Source organism: Odocoileus virginianus, chromosome 17 (genome assembly GCF_023699985.2).
Source record: "Odocoileus virginianus isolate 20LAN1187 ecotype Illinois chromosome 17, Ovbor_1.2, whole genome shotgun sequence".
In the NCBI taxonomy this organism is placed as follows: Eukaryota; Metazoa; Chordata; class Mammalia; order Artiodactyla; family Cervidae; genus Odocoileus; species Odocoileus virginianus.
The window spans coordinates 19,377,322-19,393,469 of NC_069690.1; the positions used below are offsets into that span (position 1 = coordinate 19,377,322).

Sequence of the window (16,148 nt, forward strand, 5' to 3'; positions counted from 1 at the left end):
ACCTGTCTCCTAGAGCAGACTCCTGACAATGGGGCTTTCTACTACCTCCCCTGCCCGATCCCCCAGGTAGAGGGAGACGTCCTCTGGGCATCAGCTGGGTTTGTCCCACAGGGCCGAGAGCAAGCTGGCCTTTCAGGGGTACCTGCTGTACTGCGGGATCCCCCAGGGCCTCGACAGCTGAGTCATCCAATTCCCCAGGGAGGAGGCAGCAGCAGCTAGCTGGGAAGGGAGAGTGGCGGGGAAATGTGAGATGCCAGGATGATCCGTGTGCTATAAGGACAAAACTGAACAGCATCTGGGATGCCAGGCCCAGGGCCCCTCAGCGGCCTGTGCTGTGGTTCAGCAGGGAGCTGGCAACAATCTCCCAGAGGGGATTCATTCTTAAAGAGGAAGAAAATTCCATCCGTTAAAAGCAGTATTACCCTGGTAGAAAGCAGAGAGACCCATGGTATGATCATGGTATGATCTCTGGCTCTGAAATAGACTACTTCCTCCAGGCTGTGGTTCCCTGAGTTCAGTCTAGTCTGATGGCTAACACATAGTGGGTGCTTGAGGGGTGTTTCTGGAATAAATGAGTTCCAGTCCTCCCCTGGATTCCATGACAGGCTCCCTCCCAACTCACGACCCTTTCCTGACTAGCAGAGCATCCTGACCCCACCAGCCCCAGGGTAGAGGAAGGTCGGGGACCTGACCCCAGTGCTTCCTGCCATAGCCCAACTCTGCTGCTCCCAGGCCCTCCAGGCCCTCCAGGCCCGAGATGCTGCCAGACTGAACAGCCAGCAGAGCGTTCACTTCCCCTCCCTGGGAGAAAGCTAGGACAGGGACTCTGCCTGCTTCCTTAGCATTTCCTCCCACTTTTGACTTTGACACATCTGGCCAGTCACTTAGTGCTGAAAGGTCCCAGCCAGGCTATGCAGTGGTCAGGCTGCAGGGACCAGATCCGGACAATCCTAAAACCCAAAGGCAGGAGAAAGGGAGGGCTAGAGCCAACTTATCCCTCATGGATTGTCTCTAGGCAGAACATTTCAAACTGATATGTAGCCACCCTATCAAAAGTCCCCTGGGGTTAGAGATATCCATTCCCCTAGAGACCTGCTCACGAATCTAATCTCAGTGTCTTCTGCTCCTATGTCACCTCTTCCATGGCTGTTTTTGTGGGCTGGATATGAGTTGAGATCTCAGGGACAGTCAGGTCATACTATCTCTGTAGGCTAGATCCCTGTTGCCTTTCCAGGGCTGTGCTTTTTCTTCTTCCAGGAGATAATAAAGACTGCTGGAGCCCAAGTGATCTTTATAAATCAGATCCAGTCACTCCCCTGCTGAAAATCCTACAATAGCACCATTTCACTGGACTAAAATCTAAACTCCTACCATTATTTACAAGGTCCTCCAAATCTGGCCCCTACTTATCTCTGCAACCTTACCTGGTGCTCAGCTCCTCAGTTGCTCAGGGGTAAAAGGAGGCCTGCAGTCACCTCCCCAAGAGCTACTACTAAAGCAGCCACACATTACAGACGTCCCATGTGAGACCTGATTTAAAATAATTTATCTTTTCTTCACCTCCAATCCATAAAAAATGGAAATCCTTTATTTTAGTCCACATACCAGTCTGGACTAGTAGTAGTCCAGAGTGTCTCTCATAGCTGGAAGTGGCACATGTTAGCTTTCTCAATGCCTCAATTTAGGGCTCAGGACAAACAAGCCCACTCAGGTATCATACAGTCTGTATTGCAGTATATCACATCTGCTCGGGTCACTTCTCCCCACAGGCCAGATAAGTTGTCCCAGAGCCCAAGGAGTGGACCGCATCACCCCTCACACTTGCTAGGCTCTGATGATAGCTATTGGGTACCCCAACCATCCTCCCAGGTACAAACGCGGAGAGGCCAGCATACCCAGTCCCCGCTCACCCCGGCTGCCCAGGCAAACACTCACATGGGCCGGCTCCCTGCGGAGTCCCTCCACGCCCTGCAGCCAACTCTGGCTGAGTTCGCTGAGCTCTGGGATAGGCTGCACCTTGAGCCGCACGCTGTCCCCAGACTGCCGGATCATCTCCACTATCTCATCCCTGGACTTGTTCTCCACCTTGAGTCCATTGATCTCCACCAGACGATCACCGGGCACCAGCCCCAGGGCCAGGTCCTTGGTGCCCGCGCCAGGCTCCGCAAAGTGAACCACCCGCCGGTAGACCTGGCCTTCGGGCCCCCGATCCAGCATGGTGGTGCGTCGCAGGGAGAAGCCGAAGTCCCCGGTGGGCCTTCGCAGCAGTTCCAGTTCCCGGAGGGCAGGGGGTGGCGGGGGCAGCACCGGGGGCAAACGCAGGTCAGCCGGAAACCTCTTGGTCACCAGCTCCGGGGCTCGGGACCGAGGTCCTGATCGAGGGATGCCAGGGCCAGGATGCTGCGTCAGCTGTCCCTCCAGGGTCCTCACCTCTACCTGCGGAGATGGGGCGGCAGAGTGCTCCGAGGGTGTGGAGGTTTCCGATGTGCTCTCGTCCCGACTGCGCTGGGAGAAGGAGAAGCGCTTGGCGATCATCTGCGAGTTCTGCTTGGCTAGGGAGCCGAACTTGGCCGCCCGCTGCAGCACCGAACCCCGCCCGCCGCCTTCCTCGCCCTTGAGGTCGTCGCTGGAGCTGGCTGTGCTCAGGTGGCCCGAGTCCAGGACGACGCTGCCCCTGTTGCTGTCCGAGTCGATGTCCGTCAGGTGCAGGTCCGAGCCGCTGGCCACCTTGATGGGGATGGGGTTGGAGATCTCCAGGCGCGTCCTGGAGTCGCGCTTGGAGGAGCGGTTCAGGTTGAAGAAGCCGCGACGCAGGCTCATCTCTTCCAGGCTCCGCAGCTCCGCCGCCGACATCCGCTCCTTCTTCTCCTTCTTTTCCTTCTTCTCCTTCCGCCCGCCATCTTTGTCCTTGTCTTTCTTCATGAGGTTAAACATGGTGGGGGCGCTGTTTCCAGGGGTGGCACCCCCAGAGGATTGCAGGTGCTTAGCACAGGGCCTTTGTGCCCCTCCCTTGCCGCTGCAGACGGAAACAGAGAGAGGTTATTTCAGCAGAGCCCAGACGTGGCCAACCAGTGGGCACAACTGCCCCTCACGAGGGCCAGCTACGTGCCAGAGGCGCTGCCCCACCCAATACTGTCTCGAGGTGACCCTCCCAACACTGCTATGGGTGTTCTTGCTGTCGTTGGTCAGTCACTCGGTCGTACCCAACTCTTTGCGACCCCATGGACTGCAGCACACCAGGCTTCCGTGTCCTTCACATCTCTCTGAGTTTGCTCCAACTCATGTCCATTGAGTTGGTGATGCCATGGCTAGGTCTATCCTTACTCCCATTTTACAAATAAGGAAAAGGGATAAGTTTGTAGAAGACCAGACTCCAAAGTCTATCATTTCCTGTAATCCCTGATAGACCCACGCTCAGGTGTACACAGCGGTGGCATCTGGGAGCTCTAACCTCCTGGTTAAGAGGAGGGGCTTCCCTGGTGGCTCAGGGTAAAGAATCCGCCTGCCAATGTAGGAGACGCGGGTTCAATCCCTGATCCAGGAAGATCCCACATGCTACGTGCAGCAACTTAGCCCATGCACCACAACTGTTGAGCCTGTGCTGTAGACCCTGGGAATTGCAACCGCTGAGCCCATGTTCCGCTACTACTGAAGCCCCGGGGCCCTAGAGCCGGAGCACCCTAGAGCCCTAGGGCCCAGATCCCCAACAAGAAAAGCCACCACAATGAGAAGCCTGAGCACCACAACTACAGAGTAAGCCCCCACTCGCCGCAAGTAGATAAAAGCCCATGCAGCAATGAAGACCCAGCATAGCAAAAACTTAGTCAATAAATAAAATTATTTTTTTAAGAAAAGGACGCCATCAAGCCAACCTGGGACCTAACATAAGATTCAAACACAAAGGAACAAGGCAAGTGACCTCCCACAGCCACAGTCCATTAAGGCACCAGACATCACATGCTCCTGGGCTCGTTCCTAAACCTGCTACCCCTGAAGCAGCAGCCTGAGCCACCGCTGGACAGATCTCAAAGAACCAACACTTATTTAATGACTGCCACTCACCAGGCATAATGCCAGGCCCTTTACACTATCTCATTTGAACCTCACAGCATCCCTGCAAGGCAGGTATCATTATCTCTACTTTGCAAATGAGAAAACGGGGCTCCGAAAATTAAGTATATGTTAGTTGTCACACAGCTAGTAGGTGGCAACTGCAGGATTCAGTGGCAAATGTTGTTTTCTTTCTAGGGCCTGGGCGCCCACAGTGAAGCAGGGAGGGAAGTAAGGGGGAAGTTCCAGACTGAACGGAGGACAGACAGCTGCAAGGTGGGGGTGGGGTGGGGTCTGCTGGATAAACAGGATCCTGAAAAACTCACATCCTTTTCCCCAGACCGACACCTAAATATAGCCTTGGGAAGTAAGTTGCGGCAGCCGGAGAGAAAAACCTAGCTCCAGAGCTCTAGTGTTTATGGTACCAACCTCCTCCCATCCCCAAGCACACCCGACTGGGGACAGGACCAGAGAAAAACCTGGTGGGGGTGGAGTTGAGAGAGCTTTCCTTGTTCTAACCAGCAGAAAACAAGAAGTAGGCCATATCACCTAATTAGAAATTAAATGTAATTTTTTCTCTCTCCATGAAAGCTTCCTGCTCTGAGTTCTAGACCCAAGACCTACAAGCTTACTCTCTGCAGCAGTGAGCTCTGGCCAAGCCCTGGAGAGACCCTTCCTTTCAGTGTACCCCATCCTCACAACCAAGAGGGCCTTCCGGGCTCCCCATTCTACTGAGAAGGATTCCCAGCCCAGGTACAGTGCCTAGGAAGGTTTCAACGGCCAGGAATGCCCAAGGGCCCAGGGGTGCTGGTTGACTGTTTCTGCTCCACCCAGCTCCCTGACCCATGTGGCTCCTGAGAGATCTTTGTATCTTTTCTAGAGCAGCACTGTCCACGAGAAATATAATTCAAGTCATATATGGAGTTGTAAATTTTCTAGCAGCCACATTAAAAAAAAAAGGGTAAAAGGAAATGGGTAAAATTAACAATACACTTTATTTACTGTAAATATATCCAAAATATTGACATCTCAACATGTTATTTATATAAAAATATTGAGATATTTTACATTCTCTTTTCCATATTAAGTCTTCAAAATCCAGTGTGTGTTTAGCATTTAGAGCATGTCTCAATTCAGACAAACCACATTTCAAGTACAGTAAGTCACCCTACATATGAACAAATTCTGTTTCAAGAGCATGTTTGTAAGTCCAATTTGTTTGTAAGTCCAATTTGTTCACAAGTCCAACAAAGTTAGCCTAGGTACCCAACTAACGCAATTGGCTATGCAGTACTATATTGTACTAGGTTTATAATACTTTCCACATAAAAAATATGTAAATTTAAAAAAACACACAAAATAAAGAAAACGTGTTTACTGTTACAGTACTGCACCTTGAAAAGTATAGTAGTACAATACAACCATCAGCTGGCATATAGGGGCTGGAACACACATTTGTGTCTTTGAAAGTTTGCAACATGAAGGTTCTTAAGTAAGGGACTTACTGTATGTGACAGCCCTGTGTGGTTTGTGGCTATCAGATTGGGCAGCATAAGCCTAGAGAATTCTTCTGTTGTACAGCATATCCAAAGAGGTGGGAAATCTGGCCATCAGCTCCCTGTGGACCTAGCAGGTACCCTTCTCCCCCTCTGGCCTCAGTTTCTACCTGACAAAATGAAGTTCCCTTTCTTTAGTTCATACTGCTCCATGCATAGTACCTGGGGGTGGGAAGCCAGGAAATCTAAGGGCCCAAGAAGTACAAACCCAGGAACAGCCTTGGCCAGCAGCTGCACCTGGACTGAGATAGGGTGGCGGAGTGCCTGGATCAGGCACTGTCTCTTCAGGGCTCTATTTCAACATAGCGAGTCTCCCTCTCCTCCTGAATGCTGATGGGGGTGTGGACAGACCTACCATATATTAGGATGAAGGATTTCTGGCTAATCACTGCCCATCTTACCTCTCACCCATCACTACCTGCATGCTCTTAAAAGGCTAGCTTAGAAGATGGTTCCAGAGGGACGTGTGGGGGAAATGGGGAAAGAAACCCACCTTGGGGACTTGGAGGGAACAAACCAGTATCTCAGCCCCAGTTCAACCACAGAGAACCCAGCTGCCTCCAATGCTGTCCCACCAAGACACCTTTTATGGTCTCCAGTTCTCACTCTGCAGTCCTTACCCAATCCTGGCTCTTTGCTGGGGGCTAGGTATCTGAGCAGTATCAACGGAAAACAGCCCCCAGAATTCTAGAATCTTTGGGCTGTCTCGGCAAAAGCTTGTCCCTCACTGTCATTGCAGCCGGCAGAAACCGCAGACGGTCACAGCAGAGCACAGGGGACGGTGCTGGCAGGAAATGTTAGAAGATCTGGTATCTAGGCCTGGATCTGCCAACAAATCACTGGGGGACCTTGAACCTGTCACTTTGCTCAAGGTTGGACGACATGATCTAGGTCTCTTCTAGCTCTAAAATTCCAAATATCGAAGTCTCCTGTGGACACAGGTTATTTATTAACTTTCTGCCAAAGTCACCGCTCTCTCATCCCAATCCTTGGGGCCTCTGGAGACTAGATCCATTTCAGCCCTTCTCTCATCACCCCCTGTCCTGCCACTGTTATCTGCACAGCTCACAAGATCCCCCCTCCTCACTGTTGTCCCTTCAATCGCCAGGCCTGGCTGTGGCCTGGGTTCTCTCCTGTGCCCCACGTTTAGAGCTACTGGCAGTGTCCCCCTCCAGGGTCAGACCTGCAATACGGCTGCAGCTAATCCTTTATGTCTTAGAGCCTAGTTCGCCAGAGACCTGGGTTCTGTCAACTTCCTATAGACCTTGGACTTTGCTATATCTCCTGTCCTCAAGTTCAAAGTCTCTAGTAGCAATGATATTATTACCTCCCCACTCGTTTCAGGCTGCAGTTTCTACTGACTTCCCCTTCATCTCTCATTCCCTCCAGTGAAGATAACTTTTTTTGATCCACTTCTCTGCTTTTCATGCCTCACCCTACTCCAGGAGGTCTTTCCTAATTTTAAGTGGAGGAAAGATATGTATGAAAATTAGTATATGTACCTGAATCATCTTGACCCTGTGTGTGTATGTGTGTGCTCAGTCGCTCAGCCACGTCTGCCTCTTTGTGACCCCATGGACTTAGCCCGCCAGGCTCCTCTGTCCATGAGATTTCTCAGGCAAGAATAATGGAGTGGGTTGCCATTTCCTCCTCAGGGAATCTTCCCAGCCTAGGGATCAAACCCATGTCTCCTGCATTGGCAGGCAGCTTGTTTACCATTGTACCATCTGGGAAGTTCTCCATGTTGACCCTACTATCCCCCAAATCTAAGCAAAATACCATTGACTCAATCAACTCAGCTGCTTTATCACATTAAGACATAAAGCATTTTGAAGACAAGGACCATTCAATTCAAATATGCATGTATCGGGCTTCCCTAGTGGTCCGGTGGTAAAGAATCCCCCTGGCAGTGGAAGAGACACCAGTTTGATCTTTGATCCTGGAAGATCCACATGCCATGGAGCAAATAAGCCTATGCTCCACAATTATTGAGCCTGTGCTCCAAAGCCCAAGAGCCACAACTACTGAAGCCCTGCACCCTAAAGCCCATGCTCCACAACAAGAGAAGCCATCTCAATGAGAAGCCCGGGCACCGCAGGTAGAGAGTAGCCCCTGTTTGCCACAACTAGGGAAAGCCCAAGTGCACCAACAAAGACCCAACACAGTCAAAAATAAATGCATAAATAAAACTTAAAAAACAAATATGCATCAATTCAATTTACAGGGTCATATGATGGAATACTACTTAGCAATAAAAAGGAAACAACTACTGATACACACAACAAGGATGAATCTCAAAAACATCTCTTGCTGCTGCTGCTGCTGCTAAGTCACTACAGTCGTGTCTGACTCTGTGCGACCCCATAGACAGCAGCCCACCAGGCTCCTCTGTCCCTGGGATTCTCCATCTCTTGAGTGACTGGAAAAGAAGCCTTGAACTACTGGTTTGGTACTATTTATATGAACTTCTGGTATAGCCAAAGTAACCTATGGTGGAAAAATATCAGAACAGCGGTTACCTCTGGGAAGCAGGGGTGGGTTGGGAGTGGGAATTGCCTGAGAAAGGGCATGAGGGAATTTCTGGGGTGATGTTCATGTTACATATCTTGATAAGGACTAGGGTTAACAGATGTAACAGTTATCAAGGAAGACTGGTGCTATTTCTTCATTGGAAGAAACACTCAAAAGGCAAAAAGAATTGTAAACAAATACTGAACTCTATGATATGTATGCTAATGTTTTGGGGACAAGGTATATTTAGTGTCTGCTATTTACTTTGAGATGCATAAAAAATGTAAGATGGAGGAATTCCCTGGTGACCCAGTAGCTAGGACTCAGCACTTTTACTGCAATGACCCAGGTTCAATTCCTAGTCAGGGAACTAAGATCCCATAAGCCACACAGTGTGGCAAAAAAAAAAAAAAAGGAAGATGCTTAGGGTTGTATCAAAGGATAAAGATGTGGTAAACAGGATAGTAAAGTGTTCATTGTGGTTTCCCAGGTGGCTTCATGGTAAAGAATCCACCTGCCAATGCAGGAGACAAAGGAGACTCGGGTTCAGTCCCTGGGTCAGGAAGATCCCCTGGAGGAGGCATTCCACTATTCCACTATTCTTGCCCAGAGAATCCCATGAACAGAGGAGCCTGGCGGGCTACAGTCCATAGGGTTGCAAAGAGTCACACATGGCTAAGCACACACACAGACAAAATGTTCATTGTAGAATCTAGAAGGTTCTGTAAAACTCTAACTTTTTAAAATGCTTGCAGAGCTTTGTGATAAAATGTTGGGGAAATACATATATTTATCAAGCACCTTACCAAATGCAGGGAATATAAAGATAAAGAAAATTCATGATAGGGTTTAGGCTTCAGGTATCAGGTTACAAAATTAAGAACAAATTTGAGTTAATATCGATGCAATCTTGGGCAAGTCACTTGAGGCAATGACTTAAGTCATTTTTTTTTTTTAATCGAGATAACAGTACCTGCCATTTAAGGCATGGGAATTAAATGAAATACATATATATACCTTTCATAAAATGCCTAGCCCAGACTAAGCCCTCAAAAATGGTACCCAACAGTAGCAGGGCACAGCCTTGCCATCTAAATGGGATGGTTGAGAGGGTGATAAAGTACACAAAAGACCGTCAGCACAAATACAACAAAGTAAGTCTAGACATAGAATCTTTTTTTTATTTGACTGTGCTGTGAGGCACACAGGATCATAGTTCTCTGATCAGGGATTGAACCTGTGCCCCCTGCTTTGGAAGCTCAGAGTCTTAACCACAAAAATGCCAGGGAAGTCCCTAGACAAACAATCTTAATGCTGGACAGGACTTTTGTGTATGGAAAGTAAAGCCCAAAGAAGTGAGGGCAATCCAGTGAGAACAGGGCCAAGCTGGATCACACTGGCTCAAGTCCAGAGGCCCCATAAAACTATTGCCAAGATAAGGACCAACAATTCATAGTTGCAGAAATATAAATGGCCAACAAACACGAACAGGTATTCAGCCTCAATAATAAATCACAGATGTGTGAAATAAAACAGAGATATACTGTGTTCACTTAGCAATTTAGTAAAAAGTACCAACATTAATAATATCAATCAGAGGATGAGTAGCAGGGTGTCTCATACACGTTGATAAGAATATAAATTGATATAAGAAGGGCAGGTTTATGATATCTATGAAAATATTTGAAGATATATATTCTTTGACAGGGCAATTCCATTTATAGGACATCTATAGATATATTCACACAATAAATGGGGTTAATCTTTGCAGCATTGTTTGTAATAGCAAAATTCTATCTCTAAATATCCATCACTAGGGTAATAGCTATAATTATAGAACTAGACAGTTATTTAAAAGAATGAGAAAAAAAAATGAGGTAGATTTGTATATACTGACCTGGAAAGATTCTATACTCTATTGTTTAATGAAAAAAGAAAGCTTCCAGATAGTATATAATTTTTACTAAAAACTTTTAAGCTATGTATATAGGTACATATATATACATGTGTATTATGTATAGTATTTCCACATGTATAGAAAAATGTATACTCTAGTAAAGAGACAAAGATTTTGAAAGAATCAAAGGTGACTTCTGTGTTTTGTCCATATTGTTTTAATTATTGACAGTGAGAATATTTAGCTGGTAGGGGTACGTGTGTGTGTGCCTGCATGTGTTCACTTAAGCCTAGGGCCTTTAGATAGTGGGATTATGTATAATTTTTCTTCTTCATGCCCTTTATTTCCCACAGAAAGAAAATTTATATCAAATTCTGTTTATATAAAATGAGTATTAAACTATAAATACATAATATATAAAATATTCATGACAAGGTTTAAAAAAAATAGCCTGGAAAGATCCATTATACAAATATATCCGTGATTTTCTCTGTGGAGTAGTGGCAAAGAGGGGTAACACTTATAGACTTGCTACAGATCGAACCTTTTTTTAGCATGTTACTTTTGTGATTTTAAAGTTCAAAAGAGAAAAAAGGAAGGTTTGACAAAGTAGTAAGCAATCCATTTAGCGTTACCGCTGTAAACGGGTTTGCAAGGGCAAGTTCAAAGCTTGCTTTCTCATGCTTTGAAAAAAGTGACTTGAGGGACTTGGTTAAAATAGATCTCATTGGTGTCTTGTGGCTTTAAGTCGGGGACAGATTTAAATGGGTCACCCTGCAGCTGGCAAAGCAGAAACCCCAGGAAATGGAAACTATAACGTTAGAATCTCAAGACAGGGCGCCCAGACTTGGCTGCTGTGGGTGGATACTTAAAACGGTCAGTCCCCCCATTTTCACCCCCCGACTGCACTCATAAATAAATACAAAGGAAATACTTTCCCAAGAGAGCCGGCCTCTCTCGCTCGGCCTCTGACCTCCCTGAGCGGCCGTTTCCTACGGCCCCGAGGCCTCGATGGGGCGCTGACCGGCTCACCCGCCCGCACCGAGCAATCGCACGAGTGGCCCAGGGTGGGGGGCTTCCCCGGCACAGCGCAGGGTGACGCCTGTCGCCGCCGCGGAGCTTCTTCCGGGCGGTGCTGCTGAGCCCCGCTGCGCCCCGTGACTCACGGCCGGGCCACAAGGAGCTTATCTGGCTCCAGGTGTACTCGCTCACTCCGCCTGCACGCTTCTCACATGACGTCAGCCGGGCCCGCCCGCCCGCTCCCCGCCCAGCCCGCCGCCGCGCGGGGAACCTCGACCCTGGCACCTCCAGGCGGCCCGGCCCGGGGCAGCCGCGGCCCCGCGGCGCCTCCGCAGCGATACCGTCTCCCCTGGAACGCAACCATCCCGCGGGTCCCGGGAGAAACGAGTGCGGGAGCGATGCCAGCAGCCCCGCCAGGTCCCCCGCGGCTCTGCCAGGAGCGGGGCCTGCCGCAGCCCGCAGGGCACCAACCTCAGCTGACATCCCCACACCCCACCTCCGGGTGACCTTGAACCAGTCCCGTCCTCTCTCTAGACCTCAGCTAGTCCAACTCCAAAATCTCCAGGGGCCTGAGTGGCCTTTGCCGAAGAGGTATTCCGTTCAATTCGTTCAATTCGAACCACACGGCAGGTTCGAATCCCGCTCTCCCGCTGACTGGCTGCGTGACAGACAGCCCAGTTATCCGACATCTCTGAATACTAGAGAATAACAAAAACAATTCCTTGTGAGTGGCTCTAAAGTACTTGGCTGAGAGAAAGGGCCCTGGGCCCTATAAAATCGTCAGTCCACAATTTAAACTGCTGCCTGACTGTAAACTATTTGAAATGTCAAGGGAATGTGTATAATTTACAAGCCACACAATTCCTACCTCAAGAGAAAAGACAGGAAAGTGGGGGTGGGGTGGGGTTTTCAGGTCTGCTCCCCACCCTTCCCAATCCAGCTCCCACCACTGCACCACCTCACCCTCTAATTTAGGCTGCCTCAAAAAATGGTGAAGGGGGGTGGGGTGGGGTGAGGAGGTGCAGTGAGCAGACCTTAAAGAACCCCAGGGCCTGATGCAAAGCAGAACTTAAAAGCTCCATCAAGCCCCCAGCCCAAGTCTGGAGAAGCCTGTTAATCATAGCTCAGCGTGGGCTGGGCCCTCCCATCCCCTCAAATGTTTAAACTACATGGGGCCAGAGCCCCTCGGCTTTACCCGCCACATCCAGGAGAGATCTAGGACAAGGCCTGGGCCCCAGGGCCACCCACAGGACCCTGCTCACTCGGATGCTCTGGCTCCAGTCTGTGGTGTCCGCTCCAGGTGAGGGAGGTCTGGCAGAGGGCTGACCTCTGACTGAGAAAGAGTCAGCAAAGCCCTGCTGCCCTGACCTGTGTGTGACACAGCAAGCCTGGATCAAGTCTTCCTGAGTTCCAGCAGCTCTCTGCTCCACCCAAGCCGGGTGGATTCTCCCTTTCACACAAGCTGCAGTTCTGCCCCTCCCAGTCCACCTTCAGGTGCCTGCCTCTGGGGGGACCCTGGAGTTTTCAGATTCAGCTTTCTGAAGACACACGCACCCCTCAATGAGCAGCCGTGGCAAACTCAACCAATGAAGGGGGCTCCAGGCAACAGGCTGGAGCTTGAGGGAGCAGGCAGGATTCAGGAAGTGCATATCCACCTGAAGGCTTCTGAAGACAGCCTGGAGCATGAGAGGAAGCCCTCGGGCACACACCCTGGCACCTGAGCCAGGCCAAGAGACTATAAACAAACCAGATATTCAGAGCTGCCAGGAGCCAGGTCATCGATTGTTCAAAGCTCAAAACTCCCACAGGAAGTGACAATCAACATTCCCCCCTCCCTCACCCACCCTGCACTCTCACCTGTGACCCTTCTCGTTCCCCTAACCCCCCAACACAATAGCTTCCCCCACCATCTTCCTGGAATTGAGCCCCAGCTTCAATGTTCCTAACCCCAAATGCACAAGCACACCTCCACCCGAGGCTATATATAACCAGTCATGTCCAGCAACCAGGAGGATATTTCCTGGAAAGTCTTCATCACAAAAGGACAGAGGGGAAGCTAAGGAGGTGGCAGGCCACTGACAAAGAGCCAGTGAGGTCTGTCCGGAAGCCAGAGACCTCAGGAGAGTAGCTTTCAATATCCCCAAATAGAAAGCAACTTCTGAGCTAAGAGGGTGGAGGACAGGAGGCAAGGTGGAGCCCATTGCCATGACAACAGGATACCAACCTGCCCAAGAAAAGGGCTCCAGACCTGGCAAGCACCTGGAAAGGCAGCTTGACCATCTAGATTCAATGTCTTGCTAAGGTGATCTTGCTGTTAATCACCTGGACGACCTTCCACCCAGACCAGCCTGACTGCAGTGCATGCACACTCAGCTCATTTAACTATTTACATGAGGGGTTTACCAGGCCTCCTCAGCCACCAGCATACCAGGCACTCCAAAAGACAAAATGAACCCACATTAATCATTGCCATGGTGAAGTGGGGAGCAAATGCAATTCCATAATTTGGGGGGACCATCTGAGGGCAGGAAGACCTTAGGCAGGAGAGCTCTCCCAGGAAGCATCCTCCCAGGCCTCCCTGCATAAACACAAACCACCAGGACACTGCCAAACACTTGCCCCATTGGCCAAGTGACCAGGCAAAAGAAGCACCACTTCAAAACCGAGCTGGCAGCCTCCCGCATCCTCCCCCTCCTACTGGCAGCCTCTCCAACTAATCAGCAGGACACACGTGCCTTGCAACCGGGTGACACCCCCACCCCCACTCCACCCCACCCCCAACAAAGCCCCAATATGCAGTGTGTCCCTGCAGGCCTTGTCCCTGCAGGCCTTATCTCAGGCAGGAACAGCACCCACTCTTTACCAGGCTGGGTACCAGTAGCACCCCCAACAGGGCGGTGCGGGGGGGGGGGGGGGGGGGTGGGGATGGGGGGGGTGTGGGGGGGTGCGAACCTTACCACCTCCCCTTCCCATTGGTGAAGCAACTGGCATGACAGGTTCTCAGGGCGGGGCGTCGGGTCAGTCTCTCCCAGAGGCCTGGGGCAGGCGGGCCGACCTTCCCACACGCACCCCACCCCTTGGCAGGGAGAGGCGAGGTGAGCAGCCAGTTGCAGGGGGCAGCCTGCACGTCCTGATCCCCGCAGCGTACGGTTCACCCCCCTCCACCCCCATGTTCTGTCCCAAGGAGAGGGGGCCCAGGCAAGCAGGGTCTCCATTGTTTTGCCAGCTGTCTGGCAGCTGCTCCTTTGAGACGAGCCCGGTGTCGGCCTGGCAATGAAAGGGTTGAAGGCCGCTGGGAGGGATAAAGGGCTCTTCCTCCGAACCTCGGTCCATCAGTCTGTCGAGGGTGGGGGGCCTGGGCCTGGCCTCAAGAATCCCCCTTACACCCTAGGCTGCAGCCTGCACCCCGCAGCTCGGGACCACCTGGGCTCCCCCCAGTCCCGAACCCTCCCAAACTGAAGGCCACCCTGCCCGGCCTCCCCGCGCCGCTCGAGCAGGCAAAGGGGCCGGAGCTCGCCCTCCCGCCCCGCTTCCCGGTCGGCCCCGCGTCCCCGGCGCCGAGCTGCGCAGCGCGGCCAGGGACCGGAGCCGGGAGTCCGGGCCGCCGCTTCCAGGGGACAGGAGGGGAGGAGGAGGAGCCGGCGGGCCCCGCCGCCCGCCCGCCTTCCCGGCCCGAGCCCGCCCCGCCGCCCCTCCACCCCCACCCCGGGCCCGGCCGGTCACCGGGCGGTCGCCCCCGCCGCCCAGCACTCACCGGCCGCCGGAGCCCGCCCGGCAAGGAGCAGGAGCGGAGACGCGGCATCCAGCGGCCCCGGCCCGGTCCGGGCAGGAGCGCAGCGCGGCGCAGCACAGCACCGCCCCCCGCGGCCGCGCGAGCCGAACCGAAAGGGAGCTCCCTGCTGGCGGCTCCGGGGATAAACGGCCGGCCTTCCTGGCAGCGCCTGGGCGCGCCTCCAGAGCGGGCCAGGCGGGCACCGGGCGCTGCCCTGGAGACCTCTGTGAGGGTCCCAGAGGCCCTGCCTGGAGGTTGCTCTGCACCGGGCATCCGAGGCTGCTGGGCGCGCCCAGGGCGGGCACTGGGGTCACGCTGAGTGTATAAAATAGGCCCTCTCCCAGGCGGGTGCCCGTGGACTCTGCTGGCGGTGTTCAAGAGGCTGCCTTCCCGGGGCAGTGCTGTCCAGTTGAGTCTTGCGGGTCACATCTCCCCAGAGCAGCTCTGCAGAGGCAGACACACGATGATGCTGGAGGATGCGGTATGGCTCAGTCCAAAGCAGGGGCTGCCAAGGGGGCACTGGCAGGATGTACCCCCCAGATTCCTGGTGGGCTGGTTTGAGAGAGGCATGCTTCAGGTGGAGCTGTCTATGGGAGTGAACCAAGACCCAGCGGTGATAACCATAAGTGGCACGCACTCCCTAAAGGAGCCCAACAATACCAAGATTAACAGCTTCAGAAGCTCTTAGGAATGAGGTCTGCCCCTGGGTCCTCAGGTCCCGTCAATATCAGGTGAGCTGCTCTACCCCTTGAGAAGGAATGTTAGACTCTCCTGAAGAGGCCAGAGGCACTTAGAGATCAGGTTTCCAAGAAAAGGCTTATGTCTTGAGCTGAGAGAGAGAGGTGGGCGCTTCTACAGGCCGTGTCCACGCTGAAGGGAGGTACCCCAGAATGTGGAAGAAACAGCCGGGTGGTGCAGGAAAAAGGGTGCAGCAGACAAGGGCAGCTGCCTCTGTAAACAGCCCAACCCGGAATTCTCCAGACAGAGGTGGCCCAACCTGACAGACCAGGGAAGGTTCAAGCAAGAGGATTCAGGAGCTAAGAGCTGAGTATTAGCTGGGAAATTCTGAGGAAGAGACCACACCCAGAATGTGCATCTTGAATAAGGGAATAGCACGCAATCCAAACTTAATTCAGCACACTTTTGCTGAGACCCTGCTAAGTGCCGAGGGCAGCACCAGGCACTCAGGAACACAGAGATATCAGATTTGGACCCTCTCGGTAGGGAACTCACATGGTGAGGCTGAGGGGTGAACTTTGACTGCAGTAGGATTCACCACGGGCTCCCCAGGTGGCCTTAGTGATAAAGAACCTGCCTGCCAACGCAGGGAACGTGGGTTCGA

General features: G+C 51.9%; 1 protein-coding gene across 13 annotated transcripts in view; it reads right to left on the minus strand.

Moving 5' to 3' along the window:
- Positions 1-14,898, minus strand: part of MYO18A (myosin XVIIIA) — a 100,304-nt gene extending 85,406 nt beyond the window's left edge. For 4 of the 13 annotated variants that reach the window (XM_070478778.1, XM_070478777.1, XM_070478776.1 and 1 more), the window contains exons 1-2: positions 13,987-14,473; positions 1,936-3,016 (exon numbers count right to left, since the gene is read on the minus strand). In XM_070478778.1, coding sequence (XP_070334879.1) covers positions 1,936-3,016; positions 13,987-14,249 — 1,344 coding nt within the window. In that variant the 5' untranslated portion in view covers positions 14,250-14,473. Of the gene's footprint in view, positions 1-1,935; positions 3,017-13,986; positions 14,475-14,788 lie in introns of those variants that run through there. The other 9 variants (XM_070478787.1, XM_070478786.1, XM_070478785.1 and 6 more) reach the window with 5 other exon arrangements.
- Positions 14,899-16,148: the final 1,250 nt, after the last annotated feature.